General features: G+C 39.7%; 1 protein-coding gene across 1 annotated transcript in view; it reads right to left on the bottom strand.

Moving 5' to 3' along the window:
- Positions 1-693: 693 nt before the first annotated feature.
- Positions 694-16949, bottom strand: part of VEGFC (vascular endothelial growth factor C) — a 128332-nt gene continuing 112076 nt past the window's right edge. The window contains exons 10-13 of the mRNA XM_004682412.2: positions 12475-12626; positions 3418-3524; positions 2829-3162; positions 694-1205 (exon numbers count right to left, since the gene is read on the bottom strand). Of these exons, the coding sequence (XP_004682469.2) occupies positions 1091-1205; positions 2829-3162; positions 3418-3524; positions 12475-12626 (708 nt within the window). The 3' untranslated portion in view covers positions 694-1090. The remainder of the gene's footprint in view (positions 1206-2828; positions 3163-3417; positions 3525-12474; positions 12627-16949) is intronic.

Consider the following 16949-nt stretch of genomic DNA (forward strand, 5'->3'; position numbering starts at 1 on the left):
AGAAACTAATATTTTGTATTGCACTGAGAAGTCATCAAGTTACTTAAAATATTTTGGTTAAATTTTCAAGTTTCTATACTTATTTTCTTGTTTCAGAACTATTTTTATGTATTTGCTAGTAGCTATGTCATCAGAAATTAATCAGTCGACTATCAGCAATAAAAAAATCTAATTGTATTTATGCAGGCAAAAAATATACTCCTAGTGGAAAGTATTTTATGTGGTGACTTTTGAAGAGTAAGCATTTCAATCTTCCAGTTATTTTAAATGCATCAGGTAGGAGCAATTCAGCACACAACAACTATTTTAGACAGTCAGAATAAGTTAAATATTCAGAAAATATTTTTCTGAGTATAATATATCAGAGCCATTTTAATACATATTGAGGTATTTTATATCAAGTTAAGAATCATCACATCCGAAACAGGCTCTCTATAAAATATGTTCTATGTGGCTTCACTTGGTCATAATTCCAAAGTAGCCTGTGCTAAATCATTTAATATCTCGAGATGAATTTGAATAGCATGTATAGCAACAGCTGTTCCACTGATATTTCTTTTATAGAACCAGACTTATTCAAGCCATCAAATCCTGACTTCCTGTTGGAGGAAAAGAAAAAGAGCAGAAGAAGATGAAGGTTTTCATAATAGCAAGGATTGCTTATGGTGTAAGATGATAATAGACAGGATTTACCAACGTATAATACAATTTTCATTTTATTTTAAACATATTTTGCATGATATAAAAATATTGAATCACAGTGAGCTTTACCAATTGTTATTGCTATAAAAATGAATGCAGAAACAATATTTTTTAGTGGAAATAAATTATATAGTCATTATTTTTAAATCACAAGAGAAAAACCTTGGCTGTTTGGCCATTGGTAGAAAACCAGTCTTTGCAAGAGGTCTTTGCAGATGAACTCCAGTCCACTTCTGTAAAGTTGTCCACAAGCTTCTGGAAACACCGACTTGCATGCTTGTTCTCAGAGCCCCACAGAAGTCTCTCAGTTCACAGACAATTCTGAGGTGGTGACACAGATTTCCATGACACGGAAAGCTGGAAGGATGAACTGGAGAACAATCCAATCTTAGTTCACGTGTGGCCTTTTCCAATAGGAAGGGACACAGCGACACACCTCTTCACTGAATGAAAGTCCCTGCTCACAATGCTTGAGCCGAGTAGGACACGGTCGTCTGTAACAACTAGGAAGACAAGGAGGAACACACTTGTTTAAGCACCAAGGCGATGAATTCATCCTGCTCTCATAAATCGCCTTTCATGCTTTTCTCAATTCCAAACAAAAACAAAATGACTCATTTTATCATCAAATTGTTCAGTTGAGTACACTGTGAAAGTTTGTGCTTAGAATTATACAACTTAAGAAAGATTGGAAAGCCTAAAATAATAGCATCTTAGCTCGTGGATGGAACACATGGGGAATGAGACTGTTCCAAGCACTAGTTCCTATTTTTTTTCCCCCCCTTAAACTAGTTCTTTTGATGTGTGTGTGCTCTGCTCTGTGGATGAAAGTAACATAAAACGGGGATTATTTAGGTAGGAGGCAGCCATGTTGGGAGAACTGTGGTCCTCAGGGAGGAGGCACACACCACCCCGTGTCTCCATGGCAACCATGATGGAGGCTCCTCCCTTCTCCAGCTGTGTGCGTGCCCACCCACGTGACAGGTAGGCTTCAGTGTGGTGGGTCTTCTCCTTCCATCCCAGACGCGCAGTTTCCGGGAGTGGTGAAAGGAAATGATGAGCAATAGTCTATAACAGATTAGCTCTATTGCTCCAACAAATCCTCAGTATCTTTGAATAACGGAAGATTAACTCTAGCTCACATGTAGGAAGGGGAGTGTGTGTACAGGGAAAATGCAAACGATCCGACTTGAGAACACTACAGAAAGATTATAGGTGGGATTCTGAATTTCAGTCTCTTGCAGAACAGAAAAACACATTTAGTTAAGTTGTTATTTCTTTTCACTTAAGAGTGTACATTATGGCAAGACCACAATATTCCTCAATTAAAAGATAAATTATCAGTGAAAGTTACTGATAAAGACAGGAGCCCAAAGAATACACATTCTGCCAACCTCCTTTGGCAGTTAATATTTATCAAGATTAAGTGTTATGAAAACTAAACATTTCAGCTGTTTCAATATATGTATGCTCAACAATCTTTAGTAACATTTAAGTCTGAAACATCCTTTTGGTAATTATTTAAGCTTATGAAAATAAAATTAGACTATGGTTATCGTGCAAAATATTCAAGAGAGGAAACAAAATCAATGTTTAAAGAACAGTTCTTAAGAATCTTTAACAGCATATTATTTCTTTAAATTCCACTAGACATTTAACTTATTTGCATCTCTAGAGGCAAATCTATAGTAATGGTACTTTCCTATCGTGTACATATGCACAAGAATGCTCTGTGCATCGAACATTTATCCTATGTGACATCTGAAGGTGGGGTATTGGTGGGTGCAGGTATACACCTCCTAGGTTTATTCTCTACAGGTGTCTGTGCTATGCATCTGCCCTCCATAGGCACTGAGGTCCTTGCCTTAGCCTCTGGAGCAAGGATTTCCAAAAGATTCTGAGCTTGATTCTGGTTTGAATCTCAGGACTCCTGTCTTGCTTTTTGGGGAGCAAACCCAGTCTAACAAAACGTTAGTAGCGGGCGATAAAGTATCAGAATTTATCTTCTGGATCACCTGGTCTCATTCTAGCAAGCAATTAGCATTTTGGTGGAGAAAAATTCTTTGTAAGTTTTGAGAAAAGTCTATATACTCAAAGAATGATTACTATGTATGAAGAATTCTTACCTGCATGTTTGATGGTGGAACTTCTTTCCTTTTAAGAAGCATTTTTGTGGATTTTCTGTACATTCACAGGCACATTTTGCAGGGTTTAGGGGTTGATTTCTTGGACAGGTCCGTTTACATACACACTGGCACGTGTTTTCATCAAACTCTCTGTTGGCCCCACAAGAGTTGGGGAAAAGTTTGTTTTTACAGACACACTGGCATGAGTTTCTGTCCAGTTCTTTGTGGGGCCCACAGCTGGAGGGCCGGAGCCCCCCTTTGCAGACACATTGACAGGTTTCTTCATCCAGTTCTTTGTGGGGCCCACAGATGTCATGGTATTCACCTGGAGAATCTAGGCAGAGGCAATCAGAGCCAATTACTACCTCAACCCAGTGTTGGAGTAGAATCAAACAACCATAAGCATTTGAAAGTGTCTTATGCCTTATATGAAATGCATGGGCACCAAGATAGGTTACAAAGAAGTTTTAAATGATGCCAAAGATGAAGGACAAACTTTTCCATTTAGTCATTTATGTATTACATTACTTGTTAATCAAAACAGTGACTCAATCAAGGCTTTCAATTATCAAAGCATCATACCACTTACCATCTCCAGTGTTAGAGGAAAAAATAAAATCCTGTTGAGCCAGGCATCTGCAGATATGATTATTCCACATATAATTTGTGGGGCAAGTCTTGTTTGCAGCCTGACACCTTCAGAAGAGATAGGCCGGTTAAGTGACAAGTAAACTGGTACAGCGAGGGTCATCTCTTTCTTGTATAAAAATGACACGGCTAACACATGCTTACAGAGGAGCTTCAAGTAATGTCAAACTATATAAAGTGAAATATCAAATTTCCCTCTCACCCTTCCAATCTGTAAATGCTGTTGAATTCTAGTCTTAGAGTTGACCTTAAGCAGTACCATCTTATACCACTTTTGCCCTTGATTTTTTAAAGCAAGTACATCTATTTGTATATCGTTTTTTTCAGTTTGTGAAAAAATGAAACAAATATTCTTCTATTCCTCTGAAATCTCCTTTGTCCACTGCAATATATTATGGATCTATGTGTATGCTATTTTTTCAAGTTTTTGTGTCCCATGACTTTTAAGAGTTGCACGGTATTTCAAAGATGGATATACCATTATCCACTTACTCATCTGCTACTGGAAGCTACTGAAGTTGCAATTTTTTGGAAACATCCTTGTATATATACATTTACTGACATATTTTGGAAGCAGAGAGCCCCATAACTAAAAAGGTCTATGAATACAAAATCCCCACTCTTTCTTTTAAAAATAGCTTGAAGTCTTTTATCAGCAAGAATTTTGAGGGCATTTTTGAACAGAAGAATAAGAAAACCTGTGTTTTAAACCATTTCCTCCTTTTCTTCACTATCACCTTGGAGTATTCATTAAACTTTTCCAACACAAAGTCTCTCCAGCACCTTCAAGACCCAGAGAATCTGTTCGTCTTTAATGAGAGCTGACCTAAAACAGAATAGGGTACAGTGGATGCTTGAACCTGGTTCCTCCTGCCTTGTTAACATTATTTATGGGGCTTCTCTTCTCTAGGCTGGAGGGGAAATCTATGATGGCAAGCTTTTTTGAACTTAATTTATTGTTTTTTTAAAACAACTTTTGGACTGTGTGTTATTTGTTGCCCTGTACCAGTGAGTGATTTCTCAAACAGTATGCAAATGCCCATGTGTGCTGACAACCGAAATAATCACTGGATGATATGGAAACAAGGTCTGAGTGTTTTGCATTCTTCCAGAAGAGTATGTTAGTGTTCTGCAGGATACTCCTGTCTTTAAGCTACTTTCTATGAAAGGAGTTATGTTTTAGATTTACCTACCATTCATTATAATTCTTCTAATTTAAAACAATAAACATTTTAAAAAACAAAAGTGTGTGTAAATCCTCATAATGTTAGAAAAGATTATTGATTCCCAAAAGATATGTAGGACTATTTTTAGGGGGAAAAAACCTCAGTTCATAGTGATATTTCCAAACCTGGTTAACATTACTGAGTTTTAAACTTATTTCATTTAAAACTCCATTGGACTTTGGTTGGGTAGTTATTGTTTTTTCTGCTAGCTTAAATCAGAGGGAAACCATTCAGGGTATATAGCTTAGAAAACAACAGATTTAATGAATAAGATCAATCTAATCTTCCATTACTTCTCACTCATTTAAAAAATGAAATTCTGAAAGGTTTAAATGTTCCATATAAGTTTTGTTAGATTAAATTCTACTTATTGAGTAATAATCAATGGTTCTTTGAACATGGTAGACTTTTGTCTCCATAATGTTTTTTGATTCATGTCCTCTAATTTTTGGCACTGAGGTTTCCATATATATATAAAACTTAGGAATTCCCTGACTCCCCCAGGTTCAGATTTAAGGAAACAGAATGCACTACCAACTTCTATTTGGCATTAACTATAACTAAACTGAATTATCATTCTTTTTCAAAGTACAGTCTTAGTAAACTGTTTCCACTGAAAAATTTAGTTGCATCCTGAATTATATTAAGCTACTTAATGGGTCACTGTGCTAAATATCTCTTAAAATGGGTTATAGGTCATTCAAACATGAATACTAACCTTAATAGAACACAAATTAAAAGTCTAATATCCAATCGCTATTCTAAAAAACAAATTCTCTCTTTGGAGATAATCTGTGCTATTGATCATTCTGTGGCAAATACAGCCCTTAAATGGGATTCTCAGACAGCTATTTCTACTAAGTCTCATTAACTATAGAATGTGATCCAGTACAGTATTGAAAACATGACTGAAACTGTCCTATTCCCGTTAGAATATCTTTCCAAGGGATATCCAATAAGACACTCTGGATTCCATTCAGAAAAAATTATGATGAACATCATACAAAACTGCAGTTTTATTATGGAAGAACATAAATCCAGAGCCTTTTTGCCCAAGACTGACATCTGAGAAGCAGCAGGAATAGCAACTATATTCTTTTATTATCAGAGTCAAAGAGTGCTGGGTGTAATGTTTTAACAGTTTTATCCCAATTGTCTTTGAACTGTAATATTTACTTTGACTTTATCAGACATGGCCCTTGAATACATGTGGCTTTATCTTCACAGATGTTGGTTTTCTCATCTACTTAGAAGAGGAATTACTATAGAATGGAAATGAAAGAGTAATATTCAACTCATGTTTATGTTCCATGTCACTAATCAGCTCTAGTGCTCTATTAAGAAGTTTTAGAGGTTTACTGATAGATTTAATGTAATGTAGACATTGCTTTACTTTTTAATATAGGTGTTATAAAAACAATCATACATGTGTTTTATTTGAACTTGACATTACAATTCACAAAAATCTTCTCTAATAGCCCTTACTTCCAAGGTAACACCACAGACACAAGCTCAGTGCAGGTGATGTCTTGGTAGGAACTTCTGTGCCATAAACATTATGATGCAGTTTCTATCAGTTAATCAGTACATGCTATGCTTTCAATTATTATCTACTAAAAGGCAGAAGCCAGAGAGCAAAGGCAGGTACACTTTATAGTTATGCTTCAGAATCTAGATTCTGTTATCTGAATTCCACTGGTAAACTGATTCATGTCAATAGGAGTTCATTTAAAGGCGTTCTACCAAATTTAGACAATGAGATTTGTAGAACAGAGGATGAACAGATGTATGAATTAAAATTTCAAAAATGTGTAAGAATATAAGTATTTTGAACTTGCAAAGAGGATATCTCCATGCAACAATGATGCATGCTTTAAATGCTGGGGGTGGGGGCAGTTTCTGATCCACTGGTACAAGACTATGATCCAATTCACTTGGCGTATATATTATCTCTCCATTTCTGTTCTAATATATTTTATTAAATTATCATCATAATCTGTTTATCTCTATTCTTTGTAAGGCAACAATGTATGAACAAAAAGGGAAAGAATGAAAAAATAAAAGAGATAAAAGAAGCATTCATGGATATTCAAGCTTCTAATCATTTGGGCTGCAGATCTGTTCTAAATTAACAGTCTAAAGACACTGAGCAACCAAGTTCTAAATCAAAGGTTGCCTGCCCTGTAAATTCACTCCGTGCCTTGAAGAAGAAATGAGTTTGCACGAGATGAAATTTTCCTTAATTAACTTCAGTAACTATAACTTCTTAGAAGCAAACATGTTTTATTTAGTTAGCATGGCACTTTTATAAAAGAAATAAAGAAATAAAACTCAGTTGTGCTGTCAACTAGACTTACTCATTTTCTCATCCTTTGAAGCCCTTTGGCTCTCGTTCATTCACTATGACTCCTTCCCGAAGGAGCAGTGTCTTGGTTAGGCTGAAATAATACGTAGCCTGTGTGTGCTAGTCATTTAGCAGCGGACCTATCTTGGCTCTGCTGAACATTGTCTTGTCACTCTTCTCCCCCAAAAGCTTCCTGTGCTACCTCAACACCTCCACAAATAAGGGGAACTCCCTGGGCTGATTCTCACAGCTTCATAAGCAGAGCATTGCCTTTCAAAATTAGCCTCTGTATCCTCTTGCTTCACAAATTAAATCCTATTCAATTATTCTTGTCTACACACTATAACCAGAACATGTCATTTCCTTTGGGGACATTGTCACCAGTAACCAATTAATAAATTTGCCACGGTGTAAAATTAACTTTAAGGTATCAATGTCTCAAATGTGACATCATTTTTCTATGATTTGCTTCCTGATATTTATAGTGGATTGCTTTCCCTTTAGCATACTGTTGGAAATAGGCACAAAACTCAATTATTTATTTACTTATTTATATACTGGAATGCGATCATGCCACCACTAAGTACACAAACTAGGCCTACATCAATAAGATCACATCTCAAAAACATAGCTGAAGGTGGCTCAGCAGACCTCTCCTGACCCAGCCACTGCTCCCCTCAGCAGTGTGTTTCAGTAGACCTGCCTGTTCTGCTCCCCCCTCTGTCTCTGGTGAGTCCTCTTGTCCCCTGACCTCTGGCCTGTACCCTAGTTCTGTATGCGTAAATTAATAAAATTTAAAAACAAAGAAAGGTAAAGGTAATGTCATCATTTTCACAAAAACTGTCAACAGTAAGGAGGTACTTTATCATCTCTTGTGGTATATCTGCATGTTCTTATGTCATAAAAATAGAAACGCATGAATGAGGGTAATAAAACACCGAACCGCAAATACACAAATTATGCATGCCAACGAGAAATTCTCTCCAATCCCTTCTTCCTGCGAGCAGGTATCCCCCGTGGCTTTGAATATCACCCCTCAATTTCTCCTCCCTTTTTAAAAACTTCAATGTGTATACTTATTTTCTTGTACCAGTGTTCATTCCGGCAGTATTTGCCTTCTCCCCGTAGCCCCGCCCCACCAGTGCTCCGGCCCCGCCCCTGTCTGGCCCCTCCCTCCCCCGCCCCTGCTACATCCTCAGGTCTGGGGTCAACACGCAAATTCTTTTTCCTGCCCCTCCCTCTTGTCCTTCTACTTCACATGTCTTTCCATGTCCTTCTCCTGCCTCAGCCCCCACTCTACTCTTTTCTTACAAAATTCGGAAGCTTCCTTTTCAGTAATTCCACATCTAATTTTGCTCCCTAACCCACCTGGTATATTGTCGTCAGGTGTACTTCCTATAAGTAAATGTGGCCATCAAACTCCTTCAGGTGTCAAGTGGCTCTTGACAAACTTTAAGACAAAGGTCACCCCTAGCCTGGCAGGTGCACGTCTCTGTAACTGTTCAGACCCTTTCAGATCCTCTCCGCATCCCACTGCAGACACGCACCTAGCACGCTTCCTCTACGCTCAGATTTCAGTCATGTGTACATGTCTCACACACTTCTGGGGTTTCTCTAGAACACACCTCTCCACTCGACACCCCAGTACAACACTGGCAGCAGTACAGTCGCAGGCACATGGCAACTGCTTGATGAGTGACTGAACGAACACAGCAGACTACTTAACATACTCACTGTATCCCGAATATCTGGGTTACTTGGACTCTTAAACATGCATTTCCTTAGGGAAGGACTGCATTATGCATTTTTTTAAAAGATTATTTATTTGTACAGAACTGGGGTACAAGCCAGAGATGCAGAGGGTGAGAGGATTCACCAGAGACAGAGCGGGGAGACCACGAAGTACACTACTGAGGGAAGCAGCGGGCGGGTCAGGAGAGGTCTGCCGCGCCATGGGGTCACCTCCGGGGCAGGGGGGGGGATCAAACTCATGCGAAGCGGCTTAAGCTTCTTTGTGCTGTGCTTTAACCCGCTGTGCCACCAGGGAGGGCCACATTATGCATTTTTTTTAAAAGATTTATTTATTTAAATCTTTCAAGAATTGGGGCAGACAAGAACTGGGGCACAGGCCAGAGGTGTGGGGGGATGAGAGGATTCACTAGAGGCAGAATGGGGAGCAGAACAGGCAGATGTACTGAAATACACTGCAAAGGGCAGCAGCGGGCGGGTCAGGAGAGGTCTGTTGTGCCATGTGGCAGGGGACTGAACTCGAGCCAGAGGCTGCAGACAGCTTCACAGTGCTGTGCGCTAAGCCACTGCACCACCAGGGAGCGCCCCATTACTCATTTTCTAAAAAAAATCCCATTTCCTAGAACAGTGTTATCCACACAGAGGACTCAACATAAATAGCTCATCAATAAACACTGTACAGCTGTGACCAGGTGTGCAAAACTATGCTAGTGACTCAATTATTTTTACGTATCATATCTACATACTATGGAGGCTATTAACCTACCTGAAACATCTCAGCACTCAGTTGTAATGTGACATTTGCAGACCCCATAAATCCAAAGAAGGGCAAAACCATCCAGCAGTGACTAAGGGTAGTCAGAGGCAAAGATGGTGAGATTGTTGGCAAGAGAAATGCAGCATAATGCCCTCTGCCTTTACTTGAGGGATGAGTAAGGCAGAAAAAAGAGAGGAGTGTTTTTTTTAATCTAGGGTCAGAACAGAAATAAGATATAAACAGGCAATGAGATTGGTATTCAGGGAATCGGGGATGAATAAGGGGACAGGAGACAAGAAAGGAAGGCAGATGTCAGAGAGGGAGGCGGAAACGTGCTGCAACCTCAGAGGCTTGAAGCCACCATTTCTGGTCAGGTGAATGGAAGATGCACGTTAAAGCGCACGGGGCTTTATACAGATTTCAGAAGAGCTGATCCAAGACGAGTTAGACGCCACCGCCTATGTCACCTACACACGCAGAACGGAGTGGAGCAGGAAGGCAGGGGCAGAAACGAAGCCCCACGTAGCCTGGCCCCCCAAATAATCGGTGGAGCCTGGGTGTGCCATAAGGGGCGACCGTTAGTAACCACTGTGTGATGTGAATATGAAACTGCCACTGTGAGCAAGGTAGAAGTAAACACTTAGCAAATCATGAATCCATCTGGTAGTTAAAAATATACTGTCATATATTAACCTATTCCATTTCACTTATAAGTGGAGCAGTGTAAGATGAACTTAGATGAAGCATTTCATTATTTTTCACTTTATATAGGTTTTACATCATTCTTCCTTTTAGTGCAATGCTGCTCTCTCCTCTCAGATGCTCCCCAGATTCCCCACCACCAGCTCACCTGTGCGCCCTCACCATAGTCCCGTGAGCACCTCCCTCTTGTTTTGATCCTCTCCCTCCCTCTCCTCTGCAGATGTTTCTGATTTATAGTTACCTATTAATTTTGTTTTAAAATTTATTATTGCTCCCTTATTTGGCTTCCCTCCATTCCTCCTATGAGCGAAACCGTAAGGTATTTTCTTTCTGGCTTATTTCATTGAGCATGATCCCTTCCAGCTCCACCCACGATGCTGTGAACGGCGTGCATTTATCTTTTTAACTGCTGAGTAATATCCCACTATGTATATGCACCCCCTCTTCTTGACCCAGTCACCTAGTTTTGGGCACTGGGTTGATTCCACACCTTCCCTGTTGTAAACAGGGCAGCCATAATCATAGCGGTGCAGATGACCTTTGGAATTCATGCTTCAGTCACCGGTATGGTCAGATTGTGAACTGTACTCCTGGACGCCGCTGCCCAGAGACAACAGCTAGCTCATAGGGCCCCCAGGGGAAGCAGAGCGGGCAGGCCCTGGCCAGGCTCCTCGGCGAGACACCGTCTCTTATGTCAGCGTGGCTTTATCCCAGGTGTCTGCAAACCTTTTCTTTCTCACACTGGAGGGGCCGGATCTCTGTCACATACATGAGACTATTCCCCAGTTTTTCTTTGAGTCCTAGGAAAAATAAAGCCTCCTGTTTGGCTCACTAAATAAAGCAGTAAAGAGATTCCACGGAATGGCTGCTAGTAGCATGTCACATTGTCAGGTTCCCTAAAATGAAGGTTTTCTCCACAAGTTTAAAAATACCTATGTTTGGGCCCTTCCTTGTGGCGCAGCGGGTTAAAGCACAGCACTGAGAAGCTAAAGCCACTTCCACATGAGTTCGATTCCCACCTGCCCCGGAGGTGACCACAGGGCGCGGCAGACCTCTCCTGACCCGCCTGCTGCTCCCCTCAGCAGTGTACTTCGTCGATCTGCCTGTTCTGCTCCCCACTCTGTCTCTGGTGAAGCCTCTCACCACCCCTGAGCCTCTGGCCTGTACCCCAGTTCTGTGTGTACAAATAAATAAATCTTTTTAAAAAAAATACCTATCTTTGCTCATCAATTTATTCATAATTTTTGTTACCAATGTGGAGCAGGTAGACAGTATCCACATGCCGCTCCACAGGCACTGGCTATCCTAAAGAGCAAAGAGCTACAGCTTCACTTTGGGGCAAAACTCTCAGGCTTTAAAGCAAAATGATCCACCGTAGCCCTACGCAATCAAATGATGCATAAGCCACCACTTATCAGGCTAAAAAATCAGGAAATATGAGTACAAATACTGCTTTAAATGTTAATTGGGAGAAAATTATGAGAAAATTCTTTCTTAATGCACTTACTGAATCTTTAAGTATTCAATCCTTGTTGAAATGAAGATATGAATAGTTTAACACAAGGAAGTAAGGTTGAAAAAAGTAAGTAAACTGCTGATAGATGTAAAAACAGTTTATCTCCATTTTTTATATCAAGGATAAAATGTTTTTAGCTTTACATCTGTGTGAGTGAGTTACCAGGCTTCCTGAATGTGTTATCTGGTAGCTAGTTGATGGTCAAATACTGGGGGAATAAGGGCAAATTCAGAGAAATTAATTTTTTTAGGAATTTGTTTACTTATGCATAGAAGAACTGGGGTGCAGGCTGGAGATGTGAGGGGTGAGCGGATTCACCAGGGATACAGGGGGGAGCAGAACAGGCAGAGTGACTGAAATCCACTGCTGAAGGGAGCAGCAGGGAGACAGGAGAGGTCTGCTGGGCCATGTGGGTCACCTCCTTGGCCAGGGATCGAACCCAGGCCACAGAGGAACATTGCTAATACTTAACCCCAAGGCCACTAGACAGGCCCCCGAAATACTCCTTTTATAGTGGGAGTTACACTGTCAATAAGATGGGCTTCCTTGTTCCAGGTGAATTTTATTTCCACGGCGCACTATTAAATTGTCTTATATTCAGGCTAAGTACATTAGAGCAAAAACTCCTTAAAGAAACTATTTAACTGAGAGTAACTTTATATTAGTAGAGCAAGCAGCAAAGACCAGATTAAATTCATACTCACTGCGGTAGTGTTGCTGGCAGGGAACGTCTAATAATTGAATGGACTTGTCTGTAAACATCCAGCTTAGACATGCACCGGCAGGAGGTGTGGTTGGCAAAACTGATGGTTACTGGTTTGGGGCCTTGAGAGAGAGGCACTGTAATTTCAAACAACTACAAAGAAGCGACAAAAAGAAGAAAAATTATATAGATGCTATACGATAAAGCATTTTTATGGTAAATCTTGGAATCCAAAAAGAGGAGATTGACTCTTGATCCTTAGGTGGCACTGTGTAATGTATACAGGCCACACTGTACTTCATGATCATGATGTAAAATCAGCTCTGTTTCTAATCAGTATTGTAGAAGAAAAATAAATCGTCCCTATGCTTAGGTCCTAATAAAAGCATAACTGAATCTTGATCCTCAAGGAATGATTATGAGCAGAGATGTGACCACACAGTCAGAGTCCTCCATTATATGACAGAAAGTTCATAATATTCCAAGGTTTTAAAAGTGCATAGATATAATTCTCTTTGTGATGTGTGAGTGAAGCTTTGATTCACAACCTGGAAACATTTTGTGAAAATGGAATATAGACAAAAAATATATAGATGTAAAGTTGACTTCAATTCCAACATAATTTTTTTTTACTCAAAGTAGCTTTCTGTTAATGAGATCTTTCAAAAATGTAAATAAAAGGACCATAAACACACTCGTTATTTAGTAACTAACATTATATCTGCTATTTTAACATGACATTGTAAAAACAAAGTAAGATAAGACACTTTGCAAGATTGTCCATTAGTCATAAATGTTAGTTCAAGTAAAATTCTTATTCTGAATGCCTTACACATAGAAAACTTCCGTTCTTTCTTCTCCAAAAAACTTTTAAATTGAATATGCTAATAAATTAGTCACTAAAACTAAGTAGACTGTAATTCTTAAGTTATTAAAATTGCAATTACAATAATAATAGTGGAAGTGAAATCCTGGTCACTAACTGTTTGATAAGATCGGGCTGTGGTAGTTTCCTGCGCTTAAAACCTGTGTTATTTGGAAGCTTATGGAATCCAAGCTGTGTGAACAAAGAGGACATTACTGAAGCATGGTCACTCAGCCTTGCTATAATTCCTTTCCATCTCTTGAGGATCGGTAAATGTATTTAGGGAGTAGGATTAACTGCCATTTTTTCCCACACCGACAGAGAGATTTATTTAAATAGAAGAGCCATAGGATTCTTTAATTAAAATTAAAATGGATTAGGAAGAAGGAAATATAGAAGTAAATAAAGTGTACACTGCCTTCACTTGAGATGTTAATTATACATTCATTGTCGATCGCTGACACTTTCTTAGCACCGCGGAGTGAAAGGAGTGGGTACTGCGTGCCCAGACTTGGTACTTTCGTCAGGGACCCACCTGTCAGTTGTGTGGGCTCGGAAGTCATGTAACTTAACAAAGAGCTATTATTTCTTTAAAAGTTAGTAAACCAAAGTAACATGTAACCCTTTGCTTCATGGAATTGCTAAACTTTATATTGGTACAGATGAATGTGATGTGTAGACTGAATGGCATATAGATGTCTTCTTTGTTATTTCCATAAATTCTGAAGATTCAAGTGTTCTCCAGGAAACTGTCTGTTCTGCATAGTTAACTGCAACACAGCTAGCCAGTGTTACGATTTCTGATCAGCTTCTTCTCTCAAAAGACATTTCTTTATGCCGTTTGCATGATGTGTTTTTATTAAGTGAGATGTTACATTAGCAGAAGTCCTTTGGGTATATGAGTCATCTTAAACCAGCTAATTCTGCCATGTGTTTGAGCCTTACAGTTTTAAGCACTTTTATGACACATCTAGGCAAAACATTGCTTATTTTTATAATTATATCATTTGTCAATTACTTATTTAGACTCTATAATATTGCAAATTGTAGAAAGGTTTACCAGCCAGTTCACAAACACCTAAGAATTTCTGCCTAACAGCCAATTGCAGCTACACGTCTGTGGCTTGGGAGTTATTTAAGCTCCCTCTGTATTAAAGCTGTGATTGAAGTCTTGGCTATGATTAGTTGGACATGAGTTCTTGGGTGTGACTAGTTGTTGAGAACATTCTGAATGAAAAGAGAAAAATGTCTAATAACAGAAATCTGGGTGACTGGCATATTTAGCAGTGAAAAAAATGACTGATGACCTAGTAAAAAGGGAAGAGGTAGCAGGTAAAGATTCAGAAACCACAGGGATTGTTGCAGAGTCAAGGGGAGCCAGTAAAGGAGACATCCGAGAGGGACAGGGTCGCATAGCTCGGCGACTTCAAATAGGAGAAGGGTTGCACAGAGACAACCGGCAAACAGAAGTAGCTCTAGGGGGCAGGAAGGGGAGGGGGTGGTGCAGGTGAGGAGACCAGAAAGCCCCACTGCCAGGAGGGCAGGGGTTCAGAGTCACAAAGACCACACCTGCTTAGAGCACATGTCATCACTGCAGGATTGGACACTGTGTTAAGTGACACAGGCAGAGAGAATCTGGCAGGAAGGATACAGCATTATTTGATATAGCAGCAAGAGAAGAAGAGTTCCAGATGTCTCCAGCCCTCGCCATGGCGCACCACTTCTGCTCTCTGTGATTTCTGTCAATTCAGACACCACCTGGTAGCTTTCCCGAGAGAAAGACACTCACAGGAAGCAGTGTCAGATTAAGAAAGGACTTAAGACATCCTGGGGTGAATGACGTTCATAACCAAGATGTCACAAGTGTGTTCAGGAACTGGGGCTTGGAAGGATGTCCAAGTGAAGTGGGGGACATTAAAGGTACTTTAAGAAAGCTTATTTCTGGAAAGATGAGAAAGCATATTTCTGGTTCTGTGCTATCAAAGGGTGGGGGAAATCTGTGTTGGTAGTACACTGACTAAAAGCATAAAGAAACAGGAGAAGAATTACACACAGACAGCCCCCCAAAAGACTGCTCAGAGAAATGTTTTATCCTGTAAGTTGAAGGCTTTGATAAGTGCTAAAACTATTATACAGTTTCAGAGACAAAAGTGCTTAGAGTTTCACTAAAGGAAAGGAAAACTCCAGTTATTGATGCTTCATTACTTTTGTTTGTGTCCAAGTGGGCAATCTGAGCTAAATCCAGTATTCAGTAATTGAACCAAAAGGAATGGATAGACTGAAAACTAAAATAAAAAAATCTTTTCTGTTCTTGAAACACATCCTTCACCTCCAAAGTTTGACCTGAGATTTTAGGGCAGCCTCTTACATGTTTGACTTGATTGTGTCAGTGAGGGAAAAGGTTAAGAAAAAGGTGCCTTTGGCCAACTTTAAAAGTAGAAAGGTTCTTGGTAATTGAGGTTTATTCATCTTCCAATTTCAGGAAAACTGGGAACATCTACAGAGAGAGTGTGCTTCTTGAAGGACACAGCTGTACCTTCGGCATGAACTGGGTTAGCTCTCAGTATCTACTAAAGGAGAGTCTTTCATGCTCCAGTTTTTCTGCACTGGTTTTAAATGTGTCTATCAATATACTTTCTTTCTCTCTCCACCCCCCCCAGTTTTATTTAGTTATGGATACAGAGCTGGGGTGCAGCCAGAGGTGCAGGGGCGGTGAGAGGAGTCACCAGAGACAGAGCAGAAGCAGAACAGGCTGACTGATGAAGCTTAATTGCTGAGGGGAGCAGTGGGCAGTCAGGAGAGGTCTGCTGCGCCATGTGGGTCACCTACAGGGAGAGGGGTGGGATCGAACTTGCACTGAAGTGGCTGCGGCTAGCTGACAGTGCTGTGCTTTAACAGGCTGCACACCAGAGAGGACCTACTTTTTTTCATTTAAATGATTAAATGAGACTTTTGTTACTGTTTTAAGTTTAGTGAATTCTACTGTGTTGTTTACAGACTAATTATGAATGTCAGGTGCAATCCCTATATCCACTGGCACTTTTTTCCCTAGTCAGAGAAGATGTACCTAGTAAATGTAAATTTGAACTAAAAAAAACCAATCAGATTACACTGTCAACTCAACATGTCGTCTTCCCCGAAGAAATATGTACACTTTTCAAACACCTAGCAGCTTCCCCTTTCCTTCTAGAAACCTAAGAATAAGCAAGCGTTTAGTCTTATGAAGCAGACATTAATCAGAGCTCAGCACCTGCAATTTGTGGTGACTTAGGAAACTTGTTTACATTTCTGGGCATCCATTTATCTGCAAAGTAGGGAAGGAAAGGCTGGGATTGTATGGAGTCTGGTTCTCATCCCCAACTGCCTGTGTCCTCATTATCACCTCATGCTCAGCTGAATCTTTCGTTTAATTGTTACTATTTTTAAATTTTTGTTAAAAGCCCTTCTTGTTTACTTTTCAATTACTATTCATCAAGAACCTATAAAATGCCACATGCAAAGCCCTTTTCCAGGTCATAGTTAAATAACAGTGAGAGTGAATGAGAAAATACATATAGTGCTGAGTATCTCTCTCTATGGATTTAGATGGATACTATTCTAGAATTATATAA

The sequence above is a fragment of the Condylura cristata genome, unplaced genomic scaffold, assembly GCF_000260355.1.
Source record: "Condylura cristata isolate star-nosed mole 26May11 unplaced genomic scaffold, ConCri1.0 scaffold00014, whole genome shotgun sequence".
In the NCBI taxonomy this organism is placed as follows: domain Eukaryota; kingdom Metazoa; phylum Chordata; class Mammalia; order Eulipotyphla; family Talpidae; genus Condylura; species Condylura cristata.